At 38.9% G+C, this 27075-nt stretch overlaps 1 protein-coding gene and 1 long non-coding RNA gene across 4 annotated transcripts in view; one reads left to right on the forward strand and one right to left on the reverse strand.

The window, feature by feature from the left end:
• The window catches only part of BZW2 (basic leucine zipper and W2 domains 2), a 58180-nt gene that overhangs the window by 9444 nt on the left and 21661 nt on the right, over positions 1-27075 (reverse strand). For all 3 annotated transcript variants that reach the window (XM_061469219.1, XM_061469221.1, XM_061469220.1), the window contains 7 exons: positions 21213-21389; positions 20053-20156; positions 16679-16744; positions 10355-10490; positions 6632-6741; positions 4609-4779; positions 3989-4135 (listed from right to left, as the gene is read on the reverse strand). In XM_061469219.1, coding sequence (XP_061325203.1) covers positions 3989-4135; positions 4609-4779; positions 6632-6741; positions 10355-10490; positions 16679-16744; positions 20053-20156; positions 21213-21389 — 911 coding nt within the window. The remainder of the gene's footprint in view (positions 1-3988; positions 4136-4608; positions 4780-6631; positions 6742-10354; positions 10491-16678; positions 16745-20052; positions 20157-21212; positions 21390-27075) is intronic.
• Positions 477-2651, forward strand: LOC133277425 (uncharacterized). The gene is made up of 3 exons (XR_009746200.1): positions 477-1594; positions 1977-2081; positions 2167-2651. It is a non-coding gene; the product is annotated as an uncharacterized LOC133277425 (long non-coding RNA).

The following is a 27075-nucleotide window of genomic DNA, read 5'->3' on the forward strand; positions in this document are numbered from 1 at the left end:
CTTAAAAATAAAAATGACATTAAAGGACTCTATCTTGTTCACTCTTTCCTTAAAAGTGACAATATTTCTATCCATATCTCCTAATTTCCTTTTCTCTTAGCCTGTGACGAGTCCAGCTAAGACTGCAGTCTTAAATTTAAGGTAATATTAAAAGCATTTTTCAGAACTGAAGGGGAAGACAAATCACCTTTGGTCTGCAGAGCCCCTGGCTAAACATATATTAAGATTAGTATTTAAATTGTTCTTGCACTGAGCAGCTCAGCCTTTTTTCAAGGCCAGGCTGGACAAGTCTAGGGTGAGGCGCCCCTGCCCATGGCACAGGGTTGGAACTAGATGATTTTAAGGTCTTTTCCAAACCAAACCATTCTATGATTCTATGGTTTGTAGTAACACTCTCAATTTGATGTTTTTCTGGCCTGTGTGACCAGGGCTGCAGATGGATGTGGTGCTAACAAAACACTTGCCGCCACAGCACTGAAGGGCACGTTCAAAAGTACGTACACTTCAGGACTTCTCTACAAGAGGCCAAATCCCAAGAGATTTACTAAACATGACCCATGGAAAAAAATATTAAAAAATCTGAAAATCAACTGAAATTTGAAAGGTTTGTCCAGAATGTCTTTTACAAAATAATTATCAGCCATTAATTTTATGACAGAGAGATCAAGGAATCACACTGCAACTGTAACAAGAGCAGCTAGGTAGGTGGATAATATTAGTACTTCTGGAAGAAACTCCCTTACAAAGTAACTATGAGAAATGACTAGATGTAGCTAACACCACAGATGCCTTTCCACATCTGGCAGGAATAGCCACATCTTTAGAAACAATGTTACTGTTTCAGTAAAAGCGCTGCAAAACTTGTGCAGACTTTGGGCAGCGGGACTCCCTCTTCTTCCCATTTTTGCCCTTGGAGTTTCCAGCTGGTATCTAGGCAAGCACCAGGGAGGCAGGGCAATACACACTGCAGTTTGTTTGTCTAATAGCCTCAGCAGAACCCACTCCATCCATAGGTTTGTGAAGTGCTGTAAGTGTTAAGGAATTAATAATCAAAATCCTGTGTTTTCAACTTAGAAGTAAGATACCTTCATTTTGCCGCATCCAGCTGACTCCCTTCACATTCCTTTCACTCCACAACTGGTGCAGACTTACAACTGTAAGTTTCACAAGTGTTTAACTGACTAAGGAACCATAAAATTAGCTTTCTCCCACTGCTGGCTGAACTAAGTGGCATGACTTTCCATTGCCCCAGGTTAGGTAACAACAGCAGGTCAGCAGCTGCAGGGTCATGAAGCTCACACCACAGCCTGGCTTGCAGTGCAAATTGTCTGGAGGATTCTTCACACCCATGGGGAATATCCCTTCTCTGCTCTGGAGGTGACCTAAGGGCTAAGCCCCAGTGTCACAGTCAGGTTACTGGGACAATGAGGAGCTTACCCTGTAAGATTCAGGGTTTAACAGCTTGCCCCATTTCCTCTGCAGTTCAGCTCTCGCCAGCCTTGCCATACGAATGGCACACATCACATTTACTGCACTGGGCACGCCGGTTCATGGCTGCTCACCACCTGCATTAGGAAGCCACCCATTCAGTAAGGTTTGTTAAGAACTGTGAACTAGGTCAATAGAGAAGGCTCGGGGGAGTACCTTACCGCTCTTGACAACTGCCTGAAAGGAAAACGGAGCAAAGACATGGCTGGTCTTTTCTCTCAAGTAACAAGTGATAGCACAAGAGGTAACAGACCAGATATTAGGAGAAATTTCTTCACCACAAGGATGATCAGGCATTGGAACAGGCTGTCCAGGGAAGTGGTGGAATCACTGTCCCTGGAAGGTTTCAAAAAGCATGTAGATGAGGCCCTCAGTGACATGGTTTAGTGATGGACTTGGCAGTCGTGGTATAGTGGTTGGACTTGATCTTAAAGGCCTTTTCTAATCTAGCTGATTGTGTGATTCTGTGCCTTTATACATCTTTTCAGGGGTGCCTCGTATACAGCTTATTAAAAGAAATCCAATAAATCAAAGAGCCTTGTATCCAGACATCAAAACTTTGGAAACTGTGCTTTGTGAAAGTTATCTGCCAGGTACAGCCATGCAACAAGAAATCCCACCACCTGGCATGTCCTGTGTCAACCACGTATTTATATGCATCTTGATCCATGCCACCAGGGTGAAACAATGCCGTGATTGTTTCAGGGCATGTCAACACACAAAGACATGGGAACTAAGCTCTGTGTCACATTAACAGTGTTAAACGGACTTCTGAAGTTGGCTCACACACTGGGTCAGCTGAGAGCTCAAACTGAGGAATCCAAGATCTGTTACCACCTATCCACAGAAGGATGTGAAAGAAATGCTGTTCATTTCTGAGCACTGAAATGTAAAACAGCAACTAGCAAAGCCTAAATTTCTATTTCTACTGCTTCTGTTAAAATCTTTCCTCTAAGTGCAAATAAAAAAATACCACATACAAACTCATCCTCTGTTTTTGGAAAGTGGCTGTAGCTGGAAGGATGCCTATCTGATATAGGCAAGATGTCTTCATTTAGTGGTGTTACGTACATAGCTACATATACTGGGTCAGTGAGATGCATAGAACTAGTCATCGAGTCAACAATATTTGTACAAAGCCAGCTATGTTTCTTTTCCCAATGCTCAAATACTCCAAAAAGTGTTTGTTGATTTGCCCTGCAGTACTAGACAATAAATCTCAATGGATACTCTGTTACAACTCAATAAGATATGATCAATTTTTACATCAAAAGAACAAGAAAAACAATGTCTCCCCCCCCTTCTGGAAACTATCTCCTCCTTCTACTGCTATTTGGGTCACTTGAAAAGACTTCAAGGCATTCAGTTTTATCATCAAAGACTGTACAAGATCCCAAGTGACTACATGTCTAGGATGACTGACTGGGAAACCAAATTCAGATGAAAGGACAGCAGCAGTAGCAGCTAAACCAACATGGGAAATCCAAGTATGGAGAGGCATCCAATATGAGAAAGAAAGGAATTCAGATCAAGCTTAACATACATTTAACCATAAAGTATAGCTGGCTTCTGTCCTAGGGCAAATCTTTGTAGCCCTGACTATGAGGGAGTATTCTCTTGGTCATGGTTCGCAGCTTAAAAAGAGTAATTCTGCTGAAAAGCCTCTGTTCTCAGTTCAACTGTCTTGTACTGCAATTCCTTCTGACTCAGATGAGTAATACCAACCATAGCAATGACTCTCATGTCTCTGCATTGTTTTTAGGTTTGGGATGGTGTTTTTTTTCCCCACTTCCAGGTCATTAGAGTTTCTGTACCAAGATCCAACTGTGATACTGCGATCTGTAATCTTAGCAAACTGCAGCCTGTCTTCCTATGTATTCAGTTCTCTCTTCCACAAGGTCAGTGCCTGGATCAGACAGTAACTACACTATACAGTCCACATGCTCTCAAGCCAGCTCCTGGGTTATTATTTGACAAGTTGCTGAGTATCCAGCTCCCACAGTCAACACAGGCAACAATCATTTTCACAGATTCTGAACTCAGCAGTCCCGCTTGTGCAAAACAAGCACAGGTGCCACCTCACCATGCTCCCAAAACTTCTTTGCTTCTGGCAAAGACATTACAAAGACAGTTCCTGCAGCCTTACCTTAGTAAGGTGTGAGCAGGGCTGAGTCTCAGCATTTGCTTAGCACTGTCCCCAGCGTAAGGAGATTCTCAGGATCTGACATACCGAGAAAGCACAACACAGATGTGCTCAGGCTGTGATCAAATCGGTTTGCTCTCTCTGTGCTATATGCCTTGGGGTATTCAATAATCTTAAATGCCTCAATTTTGCGTTCATTTGACTAAAGGAGAAGGGACTATACACAGTACTTAGTGTGCTCAGTGTCAGCCCTCAAAACACTCAATCTCCTGGATTTAAACAGGTAAAAACCTGGCAGCAGTGGAATGTTTTCTGTTACTTCATAGCAGCCCTTCCCCTCTTCACCCACACACGCACCTTTAGATGTTTGAGGGCTTGCTCTGCAACCAGCTCTTCCTTCTTGTTCCATTCCACAGCATTCATGACACAGGTCCACAGGAGACCTATCACCGCTGGCTCCGGCAGCTCATTTCTTTTCATTTCCTCTTTTACATAAAGCACTATCTGGAGCAGGAAGTAAACTGCTGTCTTAAACAACATTTCCGATCAACCAGAAACAATGCTGACTTATCAAATATTTGCAGTCATTTACAAATAACACCATGGTATAGAAGTAATAAGAAACAACATTGGAACAAGAATAATGAAAAGGAAGCATTTAGCATGCTTTTTTTAGCAACATTACTATTAACTTGACCATAAATTTTGTCCCTCCCCTCCAACCTAACAGTTAATCCAGTTAAATGAAATACATTCTCATCAAGCATAACTGAACCAAAAAACCCATAGTCAGCTGCACTTGTAAATCCAGAGGATGTCTTGTTGCTTTAATCATAAGCAGAGTGAATGGATGAATACATTAAAATAATTCAGAGGAAATCTGTGAGATGCACATATCTGTTCCCCTCTACCCGGTGTTGATTTAAGGTTTTGGCTATGATCATATAAACAGAAAGCTGGAAAACCCCACTCTTTACCTCTTTAATTGGGCATTCCTGAGAGAGACGTTCTTGTAGCTCTTTTTGAAGTTCTTTACGAGTCCCCAGTGACTGCTGAACTCTAAGGAAATCTGAGAGCTCTTTTAGACCTGCTTCAGTAAAGTACTTGGCAAAATGGTCCACATTCTGCCGGTTGGCTGGAAATAGTTCCTAGGAAGACGGGAATGCTTTCTGTTAAATAAATAAGCAATGACAACTCTTGACAGAACTGAAGGAACAATTTTTAAGAATGAACAGTGGGAATCACCTGGTACTGCACTTAAAAAAATAAAGTGCTTCAACACTGGAAAAGTCAACACTTCATTCATATTGTTGTGTTTCATTATAGTGGAGGAAAAAAACTATGGCCAGTTACGCAAAAAAGCTAACACCCATTCCGCATGAAGTGTGTGTACTTATGATGTTGCTCAAAACAGTCCTCAGAGAAACTATACCTTTTCCAGCCAGATTCCAAGAGTCTTGTAGGGAAAGCACAAAGAAATACATGGTAAAGCCATTATATATGAAGAACATTTACCATGCCTTCCCAGTGCATCCACTTCATTGGAGAAATACGCTTAGCCACACACACGTAAGTAGCTCAGGCACTCTGGCCTGATGTTGCTCCCCTGATGAGGGATGATCATCACTAATGCATCATTTAACAAAGACCACAAAATCCACTGTACTGCACTGTTAGTACAGTACAGTACAGTGGAGAAACATAGCTGGCTTTGTACTGTTACCACTAACTCCTGTAGGCATTGCTAATTCAAAGACACTGTCAATCTATGATTTATGAAAGTCCAGCTACTTAGAAAAGATAAAACTACTCTTAAAAATTGCTACAGCAAATGTCCCATCTTGGCAAGGATTCAATCGCATTTGCTTACGATCCAGTTCTTAGTGTCTATCAATGATTTGTGGGGTAGAGTTGGGTTTTTTTAACAAACAAGCTAAAGACCCTTAATCTGTTTACTGACTGACAATGAGATTAAGAGGAAACTTTCATGAAGGCATCTATGCTAGGCAACATCACCTGATGCTTTATAATTGTTTAATATAGCAGCATGAGAGCCAACAGCTGAAAGTTTAAGTCAATCAAGTTCAAAATAGAAGATGCAGTTTGCTTTCCTCCCCCTCTCTAATAAACAGTGTAATTAGCCCATTTCCCAGCTTTATGGCTAATTATTTATGACTTGGACTCTTAAAATCAAATACAATTTGATGAGATGAAGGGGTGTGCGAGGCTGCTTCACTTGTGAAGATTCTTGCTTAGTCATAAATTATTGAGGTAGAAACAGGAAATACTGCTGAAATTCTCCAGGCAGTGCTACACAGGATGCAGTGCATTGATTGGATTACCACAGCAGCAATCTTTTTTGAGGACTAGGAAAAAAAAGACTCATCTTCAGAAAGACACAGAGAGAGAAAGGCACATGACTCATGAATATTCATATATACTCTAAATACCTCGGGGCATTGCTACAAACTCAGAACACAGGTTTTGAGTCCAAAGGCTGAAAGCCTTCCTGCATTGCTCCTGCTAGATCTCCTGTGATCACTGCAGGACCATTTATGCTACCCAGATGGCTGTGCTTTCACTATACTATTTAAACACTGTCACTTTGGAAACTTATTTATAACCCTTTATACTTTGTTGTTTACAAAAGTAAAACATATTTCAACAAAATACAAATCCTCATGCACAGCTGCTGGTGGTGTGTGTTTTGTTAGCAGTGCTTAGAAAAAAACTCATTTAATTCCCAAGCCCCATATAGACAGTATTTCAGATGGCATCTGACTACAGGAAAAATAGACAGAATGTAAAATCATGTGATATTTAATATTCCTGAACCTGTATCAATGCTACAGCCATAACAATATTGCTGTGATTCAAAATATTTAAAAAATTATGAGTCTGAGGGGGAGTTAACATGCTTACTGCAAACTCCCATCTGCATTGTATTTCTTTCTCCTTCCCAAGGAGAAAAAAGGATTATTGAAAATATATTGTACTTACTAGCAATCTTTTATCAAGGTTGGCTTTTCTTAAAGCAGAGGTAACAGAATTGGCATCTTTCTCTGCCATCCACGCTTTAAAAAGCTTTACAGCAAAAGAGGCTGCAATCCCTGTTCAAGGAAAAACACGTTTCAGCAATTTTCAACACGATTTAGAGATGGCTATAAGAATTACAAGGTTAGAAAGTGGTTATGAGAATGTAGAATGAAAACACTTCTTTGTGACGATGGAACTAAACACATAGAGCTGAAATGCTAATTTTTTTTCTTTAATAAAGTATTAATTTCCTGACATACGCTAGATTGATTGAAAATCTTTTCTTTCTGTAGCACCCATCTCCAGTCAACTCTTCAAAGATCTACTTTGCAATTATTTTTCCTACCTCCTCAATTTACAGATAAAGTCCAATGCAAAAGGAAAAAATATGCATTAAATCAGTTATGAAATGAAGGCACAAAATAATAAAGGATAGTCAGGAATAAGAACTAAACCCCTGTATCTTTAAAGGACTTTTTAGCAAGTCCTGGAATAGGGTTAAATAACTTTGCAACTTCAAGGTAACTGATTGTACTGCATCCTTGTAGAAGGCATAGAGTAGCTGATAGGACAAGGCACAAATACGATTTTAAGTGGAAAAATTCCTTCCTCAAGGCATGACTGAGTATTTTGAGCATTAAATCAAATGAACTCTACCTCTGTTAGCTTTGGGTTTCCCAGGGGAGCTAACAAACCATTAGCCCCACACCCCCTTTTTGCCTTCTCCTATTTTCTAGAGCAGCACCACCAATGGCTCTGCTCCAGCTTCTTGGCTGTGAGCAGCAAAGTGCAAGGAGCTGAAGGAAGCTGAAAGGTCTCAGGGATGGAGAGCCAGCTTATCCTTGTGGAAGGTCTCCTATAGGCCAGTTATGCTTCTCCATACTATACTCATATCAACATTTACAGTGCTGTTCAGGGTGGTGATAATGATAATTTTATACTATGCTACAGCCGGTGGCCATAATTGTCTGTTTCACCTCCAAACAGTCCTGAATCTCTGAGAGCTAGATGGGACCTACTGGTAGGAAGCTGCTTCGTTGTTCTTAGCACTTTATAGATAGATACCCATTCTTTTTATTTATAGGATACATTGACTAAATGAGTCATCAAACAGGAACATAAGAGATTATTCCCATAGCAATGTAAACTTCAATAGCACTGATACAACAGTTTTGGTGACCTTATTTCAAGAGCTTAGTTTCAAGGCATGACCCTTAGGAACTGATACACAGAACCATGGATGCACAATGCCATGACAAGAAAGGCCTACAACAACTACTTTAGATTTGTTTTACATGTTGTACAGGTGGCTCCAAATGAAACCAGCATAATGCAGCAATCTTAAGTATAGTAGGCTGACTAGTCAAGACTCACAAAGCCTGGTCAACGAACAAGGACCTAGGCATAAATTCCACCTGTAATTTCTGAATCTGCAAACACAGCGCAGCATATCCAAAATGTGCCTGTGTGTTCAATACCAAAAGTACTGTCACCAAGCATTGTCCCAGTACCCATGTCCTAAAGTCTTTTTCTAGTTTTGGCTTAAAATAAAACAAGTATCATGCCAGTACCAATGTTAGAAAGAAGTTGTTCCAGGGCTTCACTACCCACATTTTCAAACTTAATTTCTAATGTATATCCCAAATTTACATTGGCCATTTCTGTATCCATGTGCTGCCACTGCCTCTTCCTTTACATAGCTCGTCCCTTTTTCTGTTTTTCCTCCATTTACAGAAAGTAACTTCAGCCATTATTTTACTGATTAAACCTGTTAGCTGGTTTTTTGCATTTACATTGTTTTTCCAGCATGGGTGACAATGAAGGGCACACCTAACCCTGATGAGGTTCTACCACTACTCAGACACTTCTCTGTCTCTGCTAGAAATATGTCAGCCATCCCTAAAAGACATTTTTTTTCCCATCTATAGATCACAGCAAAAGGAATGACAACACTGAAAAAGGGTAATCTTATAATGAATTAGGTATTTGCCCTCAAATTTGACAGATCCCTTGTCTGTATAATTTACCCTTATCTCACTAACAGCCAGTTCTTTGCCAGTGTCACAATACTCGTGCTGATCAACAGCTCCCTCAGCTTGTCTAATTGTTTCTTCATGTATTTTAACCTCACTTGCCCACAGCATTGTTTTTTTGTAAATCAAAGAAAGTATCAAGTTTATTCTTATATTATCTACCTGTTTTAAACCCTGCTCTTTTTACTGTTTTTTTCCTCCTAATTATCTTAGCATCTCTAATTATTCTTCAAGAAAAGATCTATTCCAGAATGTTGACTGAACAATCTTTTACTCACATGCAGACACAGGGACATTTTTAGTATGTATAAACCAAGAACCAAAAGTATACGTATGCTCCTGACAAAAGTTTAGGGCTTCTAGAAACAGAAGTTCATAACACAAATTGAATTTGTTCTACAATTTGTACATAAAAATTGTATTTCTAAAATGTTAAGTCTGAACTATAACAAATTACTTTAGTTTTAAAAATTTGAGTTTTCAGATGCCTCTTGTCTTCCCATAACTAGGAACAGACTTTGATTTAAAAATATTGTAGGCAATCACCCTAAGACATGGATTAGTGCTTTTGTTTGCATTTTCTCTTAGGTTAATTCTGATTCCAAAATCTGTGGTGATGACAGAGCAAAGCTACAGCTGTGGCTTTTCTTCCTGCAGCGTGTAGAAAACAAATGTAATGGTTAGCATGCTGCAAATGAGAACACGAAGTTAGAATACATTTTAGCTAATATACAGCTCTTTAACAAAACCAAAAAGCTTTTACGAAAACTGTTCAACACTGAACAACTTCATTTGTAATTATTACAGGTAGTCAGTAACTGCAGAGAAACACACTGTTGAGCAAGTATTTGGGAAATCAGGACCCCAGCGTGGATTCCTAAAAAAAGCTAAATAAAACCCCTCAAAAAAAAAAAACACCCCCAAAAAAAACAACAAAAAACCCACCAAAAATCAAACAAACAAAAATACAAGGGGAAAAAAAAAGTAATTTCAAAAAGTCACTGTACCCTAAGAACTTGAGCAACCTGGTCTAGCAGGAGGTTTCTCTGACCATGGCAGGGGGGTTGGAACTAGATGACCTTAAGGTCCTTTCCAACCCAAACCATTCTGTGATTCTAGGATTGAAAGAATAGTTACTCATCATATAGCAAATACAAGTCCATGAGAAAGTGCATCAATCACTGATCACTACTGGTTTGAAGGCAAAATAAGGGGTTTAATTTTATTTTTTTCCTTCGGCAAAACCCACGTGGCCTGCATGTGTTCTCTGTTCCACTTGACGCTCACATGCACAACATACTGGCATTACTTGAAAAAATGCTAGTAGATGTATCTCAGGAATAGATGCTATACTTTACACTTTATAATATCACAATAATACATATATTCTACATTTTTTTCACACACGTGTAACTTCCAGAAAACATCAATCCTTTGGGGTTTGTTTGTGCTTTTTGTTGCTTTTTTCCTATGTTTGACTACCCTCACATTAGATTTCACGAAGTATGTTGGCTGTTGCTGTCTGTATACACTTCTGCTTTAAAATACCCATTTCCATTGTATAGTTACAGCCTTTCAAGATACAAAGCATGTTGCAATAAAATGCTTCCCCTATTAAAGCTAATGGAAGAAAAAAGATCATATAGAAAATTACCTTCTTTGACTATATTGTCAGTGAAGAGGCTTGTTAAAATTGTAGCAGGAAGAGTCCCGTTGGCTAACAGGATGCCAGAAAGCATTGCCAGCTTTGTCTGTTCCGTCTCAGTAAAGGCTTTAAGAAACAGCAGAAGCTGTGGGCCAGACAACAACAACAAAAAATTAAATATTCGAGCCATAGGCAATGATAACAAGTAAACATGGATATTAGCAGACAGTTTAATTTCTTATTTCTCAAGAAGTCTCACTATGATTAATGGTGCTCATGTCAAAGTCTGCATGAAGCATGGCAGCACCATTTCACTGATTGCTTATAACTTCATTTTCTGTAAGAACGTAAGCATGTGGAATATGGCCTTACTCAGGGAGACAAAGCCTGTCTTCTTCAAATATACGTATATACGTGTAAAACTAAAAGTGCTTCTTACAGGCTTGAGACCCACAGGAATTACAGGACCACAGACTTGCTGACTTCAGCACACTGACAGGAGCCTGCCCACTCACATGTTCAGACTTTGGACTAAACCCCACACAGCTGCAGTTCATTTTTTAGCTTACAAAAACCCTTACTCATGAAAACAATAAAAGGATGAGAAAGTTTCCTGTTTTGCTTTTGGGGAAGAGAACACAGAACAATGACAACCAATTTTCTATTGGCTAAAATGAGAAATATAGTTCAAGTTCAGACATTCTTGATAAAGCTGACAAAGGACAGACAGGAACAAAAGCTGCTTTAGGACCTCACCATTCCCACTATTAATTACAAGAGGAAACAAATAGCTTGAGAAAAAAAAAAATCACAAATCTCACTATCTTAATTAAGTTCTAGAGAACTATGTATTTGCCTCTTAGAAGTCTAAAAATGGCAATTAGGTCTCTTTTAAATATCTTAACTTTCTATGTTAAAACAAATGACTTTAAAGCACAGTTATGAAGTAGATTACACCTCTCTGGCTTACATAAGGAAAAGGTTGCGCAAAATGAGATACTGTCAGTAACATTACTGTTAAATAATAAAAGGAGGCTAGACAGCGAAGGGCAGCTCCATTCATTGCAAAAAGCTGCTGACGCCACCAGAAGCTCACTTACAAATTTACTGTCACCACAAGAAAAGAGAAGAAAAAAATATGAAAGCCTGCACACATCCATTTCTGGAGTTTAAAAGGAATTCTCATTTCCTCCTTCAGCTACCACTGCTTTGTTCATCTACCTTCTGCTGTCACGACACCATCCTTCCTTCTCCAAAGCAGCAACAGATGCAAGCAAAGCAGAACAACTCATTCTGATGGAAAATTCCCACCCAGTTTCCACATTAACAGTATTTCTCAATTACCAAATCTCACCCATACAAACAGACAGAATAGCACACACGTTCCTGTGCTTGTTTGTTACCATGGACAGTGAGAGCTCTTCAAGAGCTTAACATAAATTGTAAAGCTTTCTCAATGTAGTAACATTTTATAAATCCAGATAACTAGCAAAGTGAGTTAATAAAACTCATGCAGTGTTTTATGAATAGCTCTGCCCTGTATCAGTGAACATAACTGAAAAAAACCCCTCATTCATACAGTAGCACTTACATAATAACCTCAGCTTTAAATTACAGCTTACACAGGCCTGAATGATTCAGCCATAGACAAATCATATGGGTTTGTTTTTTAACTGGCTTCAGCCAAATGACTGCAACATGCAGTATTAGCTTAAAAGAAAAATTATTAAACTATAAAATCTCAAGGTGTAATTTTATTTCAACAAAGTGTGACTCACAACCAAAACCACCCTGTACATGAATGGAATTATTATTTCTAAATATATGGATGAAAAACAAGTGGTGTGCTGTATTTCCAAATGCAGCAATTAATTGGTATATATAATGGAGCAGGTAAAGGAACTTCAGGGCCACATTTAATGAGAAGACTGAAAACATTTTTACAGAATTTCAGTAGAAGCCTAAAGTAAAATGGAGTCCTGGGGATTTAAAGCTGTCATATAAGCTTTATCAACAATACTGTACCGTAATGAGATCTGCACAAGAAAAGAAATGGGAATTGGACCTTTTTCTCTTTAGAGAAATTATTTCTCTGTATAGCCTACTTAACCCTTATTCCTCCTGCTCCCGTATGAGCAACAGATGATTTTGTTTAGAAAGTGGTCAGCCTGACTACTTTAACATGGAAGACCAGGTTTTGCCCTACTTCTGAGCTGTAACCTCCAATGGGTTTTGTCAGCAATGACTTATGAAGAGTTATACGCGTTCATTTCAGATCCGAGTCACAAAAGCAACAATGGCAGAAAATCCAGCTGCAAAGTCCAAGGCGAAGAAGGATTCTAAGAGGACTTCCAAATATTTACCAACTCTACTTTTGAGAAATCTGCAATTGTTCAAATGTTTTGGAAGGTCTGAAATAATGTATCTAAGAAGTTCACAGTCTCATCCTCTTCCTTTTCTTTTGAAACATGCTTCTTGCAAGTCTCTTAGCATCAATCTGAAATAGTGCTCTCGAACTAGATGCCACTGCAGTACGTTTTGAGCAGAAACCTTATCTTCTGCATGTCTCTCATTACTTACTGTTCATGATACTAGCATAATTTTTGTTTTACTAATACTTCTGAAAAGCAGCTCAAATAAACTTGTACATGTCATTTTCCGCTGTTCAAGGATATTATTCTGTACTTTCAAGCAATTGTGAAACAGTCTAATTTAGGGGGAGACTGGGTGACAGAAGGAATAAAAGCCTTTAATAAACCCACTTAAAAACCATCAGAAAAAACAAAATGTTCAGTCCAAAGCTGTTGTTTCATTTTTTTTTATTGCTGATTACTTTAAGAGCTCTTCTTTCACCATCACAATTACAGACCTCAGCAGGGAAGTCAGAAAATGTCCAAGTCATTTGAGAACAGTATCAAACCACCCACAGAAAGTTCTCCAAGCTGATGCTTCCCTGCTGTTAGCCGAGCACTGGCATTACTGCTTTTGTTACAGATGCAGACTGATTCCAGGCATAAAATGTGCAGTTCTGGCTCACAATTCTGTATTTCTATTATAGCTATAAGAACTCCCACCTATTTAAGTGGGAGTTCAGAATGCCTAATAAGCACAGGACCAGACCTAATGTGCCATTCTGTGCTATTTTTGTCTTTAAAGAAGTTGTCTTTTAGGCCCAAGCCCTGGGCATAAAAGGTATGCGCAAGTAAAGACATGAATGCAACATTAAAAAGCACATAAGCAAAACAAGTGCTTCTGCTCTCCTCTTGCAATTTGAAACCTTATTAGTGAAAACCAAGGCATTTTACCCACACAGGGAGTGTGGTGTCTTTTTATATCTTCATTATGTGAACTGGTCTATCGCTTTAGCATCTGACATCTGTAGACAGCACTGAAATGTCAGCAATGGAGAAGGCAGCTAACATAACAGATACCCACTGACTGATTCTTGTCCTTCATTTAACTGACTTAAAGCATCTCTGTTTACTCCCCATTTGATCTTGGAATATTACTCTCCTCTTATTTCATCATTCCCAGCTTGACTTAGGGTTCTTTCATTAGGAAAATGGGAACACGAACAAAGGTCCTCATAGTATTTCCCAGTACTTCAGGCTGTCCTGACTCACTAATATTTACCACTGTTAAGACAAAGCATACTTAACGGTGGTTTTTCCCAACTTTGATAATAAAAACAACTATATAGGATGCTACTTAAACATGCAAATATACTATGCATACAGCTAATATTGCATTCTTCATCCACTGACCTGAACAGAAATATGTATGTAAGAAAGATGAACACAAATTTGCAACTGAGAATTTGGAACTGAAATTACTGCAAAATGCTGTCGAAGGTCTATGCCATGGGCACTGTCCAGTGTACTAAGGACTAAAGTTGCCTATATCAAAAACCAGCATGTGAGCAATGCACTTAAACATCTTTGCCTTCTTTGAAATTGCTTGCACAATATAATTTAGATATAAAACTTTAGATGTAAGGTTTGTTTATGCCACTAGACAAAAGAATAACTGGCAATTTTGTGGGGAAAGATTTAAGAAATGAAACATTTGAAGGATAGAAACAGACAGACAATAAAGGGAAAGGTTCTGGGAAATAATAATGTCCAAACAACAAAATGATGAATTAGAAGAGATAAAGCAAATAGTTGAACAAATACTGCCATTTAAAACAATCTCTCTTGAAAGAGAAATCCTACTGATACCATCTGCTTCTTTAGAGTTAAACTGCTGGTATTCCTTGGGTGTTTTAGCATGATTTTTTTCTGTGAGAAGAGCTAATTTTCCCTCAGTACCCTAGCTGCCTAATGAATTTGCCAGAAGAACTGCATTCCTGGGACAGTGACCCATCAAACAGCATCAAGGAGTAACCCTCTTGCTTTTCTAATCATGGACTTCCTGCAGTAGTCTTTGAACTACTAAATCTTGCAGATACCATCTAGAAATACTAATGTATCTCTCTTTTGATATTCCATGAGCAGCTACTCAAGTTACTGCACACAGGGATTAAAGCATTAAATAGTTAAAACCCAACAACCTCATTGGTGAGAAGCCAGTCACTTTGTGTGGAGAGAGAAGGTAAGCAAGAGGCATCTACAGTCATCAAGGGTTTTAAGGCAATACCAGCGCAGACGAGATACACAGGCCCAAACTCCTTCACAGCCACCCTCCTAGTTTTTAATTCTCAGATAAACTGTATTAACTGAGTAAGGGAATGAGACCAGCACTCATGCTGAAAGGTGAGGTCCCCAGGAGCCACACCAAGATTCATGCCAGCAATAAGAGCAGAAGGGCAGGTGGAAAAATTCCCCTTAGCCTAGGACCAGCATGCAAACCTGATCTTGTTATTTGTCATACCAGACGTGATCTGACATCAAAACTGTATAAAACCCATGTACATAAAACTGAGATTTGCAGTCTGCAAGGTGGATAAGACCACTCTGACCCTGTTCTGCCATGGCTAAGATCCTTCTAATGGCTTTAAAGGAGCAGAATGGCTCCAGTCACACTGTACCTCAAAGTACTGCTTTCTCTCAAACTTGAGTATGGCTAAAAAGCACATCAGAGGCACTTGTTCCTCAACTGAAGAGTTAAATTATCATATATTAACCAAAGTCTCATCTTGTCACTAAGTGTGCAAAGTAAATTCTTGGAAACTTCAAGGATTCCAAACCAAGCAAGTTACAGAAGAGAGAGGAGGCGGCTTGAATTGACATGGCATTTGTTTAATATGCTGAACACTCTCTGAAACTTGAATACTATGAGTCAGCGCTCTCATGTCAATGATTATAGTAATTAACAGCAAGAACATTAGATTTGTGTGGGGATAGAGGTAAATTTAGGTCTTTAGAATGATGTATTGCGCAATCAGCATCAGTTAGGAGGCATACTGGCCACAAGTGCAAAAATAATTTCCTATATAAGCAAGAATGTATAAATCAGAGCAAAATTTACTCAGCCACAAGAGGGGTGGTGAGGCATCATGCTCCAGACTTACCCTTACTTGACCCTTGCAGCAACCTTCCTAATGTTTAAATAATATGGAAAAACACTACTTCTTCTAAGAAACATTGCATTTTAATCACAGGACAGGCTTTCCCATTATCAGAACGCCTGTCACAGCACAGCAAGTGTTTATTACTAACTCAGGCCATTAGAGAAAGATATTTACATCTGTTACTAGGAACTCAAAATAGACAAAATAAAACTGTATTTTTTTGAAAATTTCTACCCAGGTTTTTCCTGCCTCCTTTGAATCCAGTATCACAAAACAGTATCCACAAATATCCGCTGCAGCTTAACAGGCAAATCCTGAGCACTCTGCCAGCAGTGATGACTTTCTCTTGCACATATCTATAGCTCCAAATACAAAAACTTATGGTTAGGATTCATTCTACAATGCAGGAGTTGTTTAATAATCATAGACCAACTGCCATTCTGCACAGCAGATTTGCATTTATTCTGTGGAAAACCCCCAGAGAGCTGTTCTATTAGCAGGATAGTAACACCACGTCTCATTAACAGCTACATCCCAAAGCATATTGAAGTTCTCCATAAAAAAGCCTCAGATAAGAAGGTGAGCTTGGTCAAAGCAACTAAAGGAAGAATTAATTCAGAATTACTCTACACCAAGTGCAGCCAGCAGTAATCCCACAGAGCTAATTTTGCAGACTAAAGCTGTCACCTGTGGATTCCATCCTCTTTTCCAGTAGAGCTAAATAAAATACGTAACAGTGCCACAATTGTATGAATACACATTATACAATTACATAGGGTAAAAAAAATACTAATGCTCAAGGAGACTGCCACCAACATTACCTTTTTGATTTCATCTTCAAATGCTTTCTCCAGGTATTTGTATCTCCTGATAAGTTTATTGAAGACCTAAAGATAAACACAGATTAACTGTAAAAATGCAACAGTTGCAGCCATCCTTCTTAATAAAAAATGCAAAGGGAAACAAGACGACTGCCACTACTGAATCCATGAAGAATATCATTAAGTAATCCATGAAAAGAAGTATTTTTATTTTTATTATTTCCACAGCAGGAAAGAAAAAGTAGGAAGCACTGCTGACCTCTCACACTCTAATATTCCACTGCAGTTTTCCTTTAGACACTGCTTCCAGGAAATAAGAAGCCAGCAGAATGGTGTTTCTGCAGCTATCTGCTGGGTTGCCTTCTCTATTAATTTGTTCACCAGTGGAAAAATACAAGTTTTGCAATTCTTGCTTCATAGAGCAATGTTTGCATCAGAAAATTTACAGCAGTTTCAGAATCTTATTTTCTCGCATTTCTCAAAATTTTATTCCTACTTTACTCTTCACCTTACCCATAGTTTAAAAGCAGGGGAAAGGAGCAGGAGGTTAACTCTGCACCCTTCCCCATGTAACACAGCCCACTGGGGAAGTTGTCAGGTGTAAGCCAATGAAGTGAGTAGCACTGCTGGCCACCCTCAGTAGATGCAGGATCTTTGTCAAACCCACTAACACGAATGCTTACAACAAAACACACTGCTGCCACGGAAAGACGGAGAAAATTTGACAAAGCTTTTACAAGTATGTTGTTGTAAACACTTGCTCTCCAGTTTTCACCACCTGTTTCCCATCATATCACCACAGATTATGAAAGCACAAGCAGCATAGGTGCAGGGTGCATTCAGATAGAATGGAGAGATAAAATATTAAATAAATGAATCATTGTTCTCACTCCTGTACTGAGAGCACAAAATACATGATTTACTGTCACAGGTGAGAAGGTTTAGATGGGAAACAAATCACATTATTGTCAGGCTGGATGGTAGTGGTGGGAGAAATTAAGTTTAGAAAATTTTCACAGAACAGGAAATACATCCAGATATCCTAAATCGTAATATTTTGGCTCAGAACAAGTGAAAATCAAGTTGTGGCCATGCTGAGAGCAGAGACACACAGAATTCTTATAAAAAAGGTGTAAGATGAAAACGCAAACTAGCATCTTGTTCATATTTCCAAACAAAAATCTCGTAATTTTTCTAAGTCCCTGTAAATGATAGAAATATATTTCATAAGGAAATAATCTGCTAAGATATCAACATCTGGTTTAGTCTTTTTTCTTGAAGACCTTTCACTGTCTGAATTATTGCCATGACTAAAACCCCCCAAAATAGCCACACTAATAATTCACTTTGGAGCCAGAGAAATAAATTACCTAGAAGTTAAGGAAGCTCTAAATAATCTTTTAGCCTAACTCCACTTTTTGATAATTCAGTAAGAGCTCTATTTCCCATTATGCATGAAAAAAAAGGCAAGGTGTATAAAAGGATACATCTCTTCAGGCATTAACTACAACACGTTGACTTATTTTGGTGGCTTTTGGTTTGAAATGCAGAGAACACATTGAAAATTCCACTGCTCCAAATCCTGAAGCCTTCCTTCCCATTTTCCAACATGAAACCTTTTACTTTAAAGTTCACTCTCTCCTTGGAAGACTGGTACTACCAATTTTTATTATCAAACTATTAAAACATTAAAATTTAAGAAGATACAATCAATGCTTTTACCAATAACAAAGATTTTTCTGAAGTAGAATACCCTGGCTTTAAGAGATGATAAAGCTGATAAACAAGAATACTGACTCCCTTTCTAGAAATAAGTATATTTCATTTCTTCAGATTATCAAAGATGTATTTTTAAAGGAGCTTTCTACTATTTAGCAAATATGCATTGTCCTTCAAATCAGTCACACACCTTTTCAGCAGCTTACCATGCTCAACACCTTAGGAGGGCCAGTGGCTTTTATGTTTTCACTTACTTTCTCCAGCATCCCAATAATTATTTAAAAAGATAAATATGTAACAAATTACTTTTGACACAAAGGAGTTTCAATGGGATTGCATTTTTATGCAATTCTACTTGCATTCAAACTGCATGGTGACTTTGAACTTTCAAGAGAATTCTTACTACATTTTCTCATGTAATTATTATCTTCCATTAAGGAATTACACAACATTAGCTTCTCTTCAATAATGTTTTAGGCTTCACTGTTGTTTTTGTGTTAATTGCACATACACCTATTTGTGCAAGCCTTACTCTTGCAAAAAGAAATTATATATCACATCCATAGGAGAAATTAAAGCTCTTGGAATATATGCCCAATTCCTAAATAGCTATACGACTAAAGGTTGAAGGCATCAGCTTTGTACTTTCTGTCATTCATATACTCAATAGAATCATTTAGGTTGGAAAAGACCTTCAAGATCATCAAGTCCAATCATTAACCAAACACTGTGAAGTCCACCACTAAACCTTGTCCCTTAGTGCCACATGTACAGGTCTTTTAATCACTTCCCTGGGCTGTTCCAGTGCTTGGTAATACTTCCAGTGAAGAAATTTTTCCTAATATCCAATCTAAACCTCCCCTGGCACAACTTGAGGCCATTACCTCTTGTCCTATCACTTGTTACTTGGGAGAAGAAACCAACCCCCACTTCACTACAACTTCCTTTCAGGTAGTTGCAGAGAGCAGTAAGGTCTTCCCTGAGCCTCCTTTATTCAAGACTGAACAACCTCAGTTCCCTCAGCTGTTCTTCATACGACTTGTGCTTTAGGCTCTTTCACCAGTTTCATTGCTCTTCTTTGGACATGCACCAGCATCTCAATGTCTTTCTCACAGTGAAGAGCCCAGAACCAAACACAACATCTGAGGTGCAGCCTCACCAGTGCCAAGTACAGGAGGACATTCGCTGCCCTAGTCCTGTTAGCCACACTATTTCTGATATACACTGTATTTTTATCACAATTAATTTGTTTCTAAAAATACATTCGTACAAAGCTTTCAGACTGCATACACAAAAATAATAAGGATGGTGAAAATGCAAAAGATATAATTTATATTATATATATAATATATAAATTATATATAATATGTATAATAATGCAAAAAAATAATAAGGATGGTGTCTAAAACTATGCTGAATCAGCAGCAGACTAAGTAAGACTGCTTTTTGTAAAATAAAGCACTGCTAGCTAAGATCAGATTATTTTAGACATTCTATTTTCTTAACCAAAATGTATAGGTTAAGGCAGATTACTGGTTAACTGGATCTTCAGTTCTCCTGTAACTAGCTTACTGCAGCCTAGACAGTCTGCAGATGTTCCACTGTAACCCCTTTGATACAGAAACGGGAATCAGTAATCAAACGCCTTTACTGACCTGAGCATAATTTCGGATGGCATCATGATCTTCATCTGCAAAAAATACACAGTGGTTGGTCATCTTGGTCTTGTCATTGTCATCTATGCGTGTGCCTCCAGGAGCTAAAACAGGTAAAAGGAAAAAAAAAAAAAAAAAAAAGAAAAGAAAAGAAGAAGACAAGGAACAATTTCTCACTTTAGAGAATGATCTGTAAGAGATAGCAGGGGAAATGGTGGAACAGACAGGCTTTTGCAAGGCCATGGTGGCACCTGACAGAATGGACAGGCTGGCTAATATGCTGCACCTTAGATCACACAAACCTCACAGGACAGAGATTCAGTTCACACTAAGGAACCGCAGCTAGTTTTGAGAGCCCTGAATGTGACCAAATAAGAATGGGTTAGAGCATAACCCTTGCTTGTTTTTTAACTACTACTTTAAACACCACAGTAATGTAAATCCTTTCCAAAGAGAAAACTATTAGCAGTCTGTTACTAATTTGAGGACTTGGAACATCCTCCTAACCCCTCTAATGCTTACCAGGTGCATGTAAATATTGAAAACATGTCTTCAGAAGTTTTCTCCTGGCTTATTTTGTTGAGAGGTTTTTTCCTGGATATTTCCACTGTCCTTTGCTTCCTGTATTACCATAAGTGTCTTACAAAAACATCTTTTCTTCTAACCAAAGAGCAGGAAGCAGGAATCAAACCAACCTGAGCAGTAAAAAGAGCCAACCTATTCAAAATACAGAGGAAGGTGAACAGGATGTTTTTGCCAAGCTGCTACCAATACCTGGGAGAAATGCCCCACGAACATCCACAAAGCACTCCTGGTGATCCTTCACTTCTTCTCTTAGCTGTCCTTTGCTGCAACGTCTACAAAGAAAGCTTTGCAACAGCTAATAACCTGGAGTGCTATATTATGCTAATGAAGTCCTCTCAGCTCAGGCCAAAGGCTTTGCAGCAGTATCCATTTCTGTGATATTTGGAGAATGCCTCACACCATCAAGTCCCTAGGTATTCCTGCACTACAAACAATGCTATGATACAAGATGAAGAGGTTTCTAGATAAGTGAAACTGTAATACAGTTTATAATATACACTTTGTAAAGGAAGACAGCAGATTAAAAGAAGCAGGCCTGATCATCAAAATTCTGTATCAAGTACACTGCAGGTTACCTAGCATGCTGCCAGCTACCAAAATATCAAAGAGTGTGTCAGCATAGCGGCGGTAATCAAGTCGTGAGCCTGTTGCATCCAGAAACTTGGCTATAGCCTCCAGGTCATTCCCAGCTTCATTGAGGCCTTGGACAATCGTATCCCTGAAGACTGTGGGTTCAAACTTCTCCTTTTCATCTGGAACAGAAATAAAGGAAAAGGACAGAGAGTCATCATTTAATCTTTCTGCTAAAATCCCTTGTCAGCCAGCAATTGAAATGACCATAATAGCCAAACATATTCTTCCCACTCTGGTCAACACACCAAAAGTTTGGCTGTTTGGCTTTTATTGCCTCTGGAAATTCTTCAGTGTTTACCTTCATTTCCCTCTCCTCCTCATTCCCCCAACACCAATACACATACATACAGAAATAAATAAACAAATAAAGCAGAAGAAATGCAACTATTGAAATGGTTTTCAAATTTCATACTCTTCCTTTTCTTGTTGAAGATACTGAATGTGTGTATCGTTATGCTTTGCTAAGTCTGCAGCAGATTAAAGGAAATGTCTGTTATGTGTACATAATCTGACTATAGGGATACTCCATTTTTCATTTCTTGATATTTTTCTTTAAATAATTACTGTCACATATCTAAAATACCTTCAAAAAGGTATTAATAAAAAGGGTTGGTGTAAACACTTAACACCAGGCAACACAGAGTAACCAAGAATTTATCTTTCATATTTCCAGCCCTGAGCAGTACTAGGAACACAGACATGCACAGCTCACATTGCATTTTCTACAGCTATCTCTTGTTGAGCCTCAATTAGAGTACAGTCTGACCCCCAGAGAGCATCCCTATGTCTAAATCATAGAATAGTTAGGGTTGTAAAGGACTTTGAGGCTATTAGCCACAACAGATGTAACGACAACCTCCAGATAAAGCGAGGTAGATTTATCCATACCTCCTGCTGCTTTTTTTTGGAGGCTGCTAACAGATTACTACAGACACTTGAAGCTTCTTAACAAAACAAGTCCCACCTTTATATAAAGGCACACATGAAATGCTTCTTACTGTCCAAATAACTTCAGAAACAAAATTGCAATGTGTTCTGTGCCATTCAACAAACCCAAAACTTGTTATCACCTGCTGACACAAATGTTGATACGAGTTCTTAAAAAACTTGCACATATATCCAGAAGATAAATCCAGAGGTTTAGTTACTAAGATGAATGAGGATCAGTAAAATTCCTTCCTAAACACGTTACTGCAGCCTGAAATACACCAGCTGTAACTCTCACAGACATTTTGGGAAAAGAGGTTCTAGGCTTTACACATGCTCTTGCGGCAGGTTTCCTTTCCCTGCAACTCATACTGCAGCTTTTTATCCCTGTCATTAACCAAAAGACCTTGGTTTCTGATAGCCTTTCTTCCCCCAATCTGTTTCTTACTGCCACAATAGTCTCATGGCAATTAAGTAACTAACTTAGACACAGTGCCTACTTTTATTTGCTTTAGTATTTCTAACATAAAAAAGTTTCTCTCTCTTCTTGGTCTCTTGCATGCACCTGGGGTGCACTCAATTCTAGCATCTTCCAGACATCACTTGCATATTCTCCCTCTCTTCCAACACATCCCCCTCACCTGTCATAATCCTATCTGGAAGGTGGCACAAAGCACTCCCTTCCACTCAGTGTCCCAGGCTGCTGGGAAGCTGAGGGGACTAGTCAACCCATCCTTCCAAGGAGTCCGGCAGCATACAGCCAACAGCAGCTCCACAACTGTCTGTCAAGAGCTCAGAAGCACTGGAAATATGAAGCATCATCTTATTTTCCAGTAATCCCCTGCTACACCTAGCTTTTAGTGGCTTGTTGACTCTTATTACCCATCTCCATGTGGATTGCTCCCCCATGCCACAAATCTGACCTCCTCATACCAAAGCTGAGGATTACTCAACTACACGGATACTCATGCTCATGAAACCACCTGTTCCCAAGCCCAGATAGTCCTAAACTGATGCATGCAACCACAGCGTCAACCTAGTTTCTTTCAACCTAGCTCTCATCATTCAATGAACTCGATATGCTCTTTCTCTGGACTGCAAATGACTTCTTCCCAGGCTTTTACTTCACCCCAGACCTTGGGGCTCTCAGCTGTGTTACCTTGACTTTGGGCTGTGATGAAGATCTGGAGTCTGCTGTTTGAGAAACTCTCATATCTGCAGGGCATGCCCATGGCGGACAAACGAGACGAGATCAAGTGGGGAAACTGAAGAACATGCCTTTGATCTGGGAAAACACCTACAGAGAAGCATACTACTACAATCCTGTATGAGCTATCAGACTGGTTTCTAAATACACTGTTGGAGCTCTCTTCCAACTTGAAGTACTAAAACAACCCTAAACAAGCAACAAAGCAACCAACCCACAAACAAGCCAGCTTTTTAATTTAGTACTTCAGTACGTGTACTTCAGGCAGTTTTGTCTGTGTGCAAGAAACCCAGCTCCACCCATAAACAAGTCTCTAAGCACAATGATTCTCTTTCGAGTTACCAAATAAGTATTTTAAGGTTAAAAAAAAAAAAAAAGTCATTAACCAGTAAGAAGACAGAGTTCTGTCTTAACAGAGGAGTTAAAAAAAAAATCCTATTTTTCTTTTTCAAATCTATTTTTAATAAAAATTTAAGATGTTTGCATCTAAACTGGAAGGTGCTATATGCTTGGTATCCTGGGTAAACAGTGATCAGTGCTATTTCTTAGCTATTTTAAATCGATTCTTCTCCTGCCCTAGAAGTCCTCCTCCCCTCTGGAGTACCCTACTATTTTCTTGTCTATCACAATCTAAAAATTCACACAGGAAGAGGAGGTGAACTCATCGCATGAAAAATTATTTATAAGTTTATTGAAACATTTTCCTACCAAGCTCATGTACTGAAGAGGAAATATGCTGATGTAGTACAACAGGGTGATTAAGAAGCCATCATCAAGAAGGGGTGACAGTGCGTTGAGCTGTCAAGTACGCAATTACTAAACAAGCACAATTTCAATCACGGGCTAGCAGAGGCAGGTGTAGCTTGCAGATGTGATGCATACAATATCCAATGCAGCACGGCTATACGGAGCTTCTCATTTTCATCACATTCCCAGAACATTTCCTGTCCTCTGCTCTATGAAAATCACATTTATACCCCTATTCTTAAAACTTAGCCTCTCAATAGGAGGCCCACAAGTGCATTTCTGTAGAAGAAAAATGAGATGCAGTTTGGCCCCTCTTCTGACTTCATGTTAACACAAAGGTATTGACTTTTTACTAGATGATTTTCTCCCTGAAAGTAATATGCATTGTTTTGCTTAGCTTCTTCTTATGCTGCCATTTACCTTTTTGTCCTATTTTTTAACAGATATTAACCCTATGTTATCTGTACCATGGGAACAAACTTGGGTCACAGGTAATGCCTGCCAACTTACTTTAAACAATACACACTGTTAATGCTTCAGAAAGCTTTTTGGCCTAGGGATTTGTCAACTGTCTGGATATATAGAAATTTTCTTTACTACCTACTGGCATTTTCACTACTCCTATTTCTTCCTCTTCCATTTCAGAACACACACAGCCATCAGTTTGCATGCATGTGGTTCGATACAACCCACTCCTCACATAACTACACCATAAGCACAAATACTGGCCAGATGCCATTTACTTCAACCCTCACCAAAAAGAAGCAGTATTCAACAGGTACAGAGATTTTACTAAGAACTGCTTAGCTGCCCAGATTGCCACAAACCTCATATGGAACTGTGAGATGCCTCCTTTCCCTTGGAAAGTTCTTCCCTTTACAACATAACTTCCTTTCCTTCAAGTCTTTTTAAAGTGATTTTAATGGCTGTCACTATGTTCTATTGTTTGAGGTTTTACACCTCTTACTAGGTCAAACAATAGAACTGGAAGGAGCGGGATTTACAAGCTCCCTAGAATCACAGAATGGTTTGGGTTGGTAGGGACCCTGGGTTGGAAGATCATCTGCTTCCAACCCCCCTGCCCATGGATTTCATAGTCCTATCTCAAAAATATTTCAGACATTAAGCACAGTTTCAAACTTTAAAGAAAAAAAAATCTTCTTTGTTTTTAGCTCTCTGAAAGCTCAGAAATTGTTCACATTCAGAGATTAACTGTAGGTAGCTGACCAGTGCTAACAGTCCATATGGACATCTGTTAGATGCCTGACTGCCATGTCACACCTCACTGTCTCCTCCAAAGGCAGTGCTCCTGGGAGCTGCAGAGCAGAAGTTATCATGGGACACAAGTCACACACCTTCTGCCTGTTACACACAACAGAATAGCCTCTGACTGAAATGCCGTGGTCAAACCACAGCCACTGCACTGTGTCCTGCCTGAGGGAAATTTCACGACTCCCTGATCTACTGAAAGTCAGCATAAAAACCCCCTAATAAAGTCCAAGATATAACAGCCTTGACACTTCAAAGATACAGAAAGTATATACAAACAGAAGGGAATAAATATGCTAGAAAGACATTTCTTTTCCTCAAGCCCCCTCCCTCTAGAAAGAAAACAGGTATCTACAATTTTCTAAGCAGGATCCTCAAATGTTAAGGAAACCAGTATCCCATCATATTTGAAGAAGAGGTATTATGCTTCAGGAACATGAGGAAGTGTCTGCATGCTAAAATTTATATAGTAAAGCCATTTAATATTCCAATCCCATTTAAGCAGTCTTTCAAACCTTCCCCCCCCCCCCAAAAAAAAAACAAACAAACACTCCACTTAATCTTCCAGACCTCCCACCAGTCTTTTCCTTCTTTTATGTAGTTAATGAGTTAGCTAGTGTCACTTCCAATCACTGTAACAGAAATTCAAGAGAGAGACAGAATTACAAGTAAAATCTATTTATACCAATTATTACTTGCATTTAATAGAAGTCAAAGACTAAATCTGTATTAGGACCCATTGTACCAAACACAGTGCAAATTCTGGACTGAAGAGAAAGCTGTTATGAGAGACAACATTTCCTAAGACAATTATATCAAATAACATATGTACCATAACTGACTTAGTGATTGATAGACTGGATCAATCCAGCAGTATCCATATCTGACTGCTTTTAATAGTTGATCTAACTGAGGTATTTCTACAGGGATTGTTAATTCCACTCCTCTAGCTACATCTGTGCTTCGCTAGTTAATGCCGTGTACAGCTCCTACTTCATGATGTTCTGGACCATGCCGATAGAACATTAATCCCACTATTACTGGAGCATCATGACATTTAGCCATAAACAATATAGACTTATTTTTTCAATTAGTTATACCTACAAACATTTTATGTGCATCACAGTAAGGACATTTTCCATTTGAGAGGCCGCACCAGTTGAACTGAAGATGTGTGCAAAGGAGGAAAGACAAGAGAAAGCTGGCACTGCTTTTTAACATCGCTGAAATCAAACTGTTTCTGCAGTTTTCATCCAAGCTTTGTGATCATTCTAGACCTTAAGACACTCACTCAGCTCTTCAGACTTATGTCAGAATTTGTCATTTTCTGAGAACTCCTCTTGTTTCTCTCATTCACACTAAGAGAATGTTGTTATTCACATTTTTTGTCAAAAGATGTTAAGGCTAAGTGTTAGATTTGATCAGAAACAGGAAAGTCAAGATGGAAAAAAGTCTGTTACATGACAGACAGGAACCCCACCTTTGTGTGCTACTGCAACAGCAAAAAAATCTAAGCCTCTTTTCATGGACTTTTCCCTCCCCCAAAAAAATTTATTACATCTGTTTTTACTCTCTGCCTCAAAGTGCTGGGCATTAACCTCAGACAAATGAACTCCAAGTACAGTGTGAGCAAGCAGGTTAAGATGACACTCACT

This window comes from Pezoporus flaviventris, unplaced genomic scaffold (genome assembly GCF_033815535.1).
Source record: "Pezoporus flaviventris isolate CSIRO_AGI_PZ_B2104156 unplaced genomic scaffold, CSIRO_AGI_Pfla_v1 ptg000055l, whole genome shotgun sequence".
Taxonomy (NCBI): domain Eukaryota; kingdom Metazoa; phylum Chordata; class Aves; order Psittaciformes; family Psittacidae; genus Pezoporus; species Pezoporus flaviventris.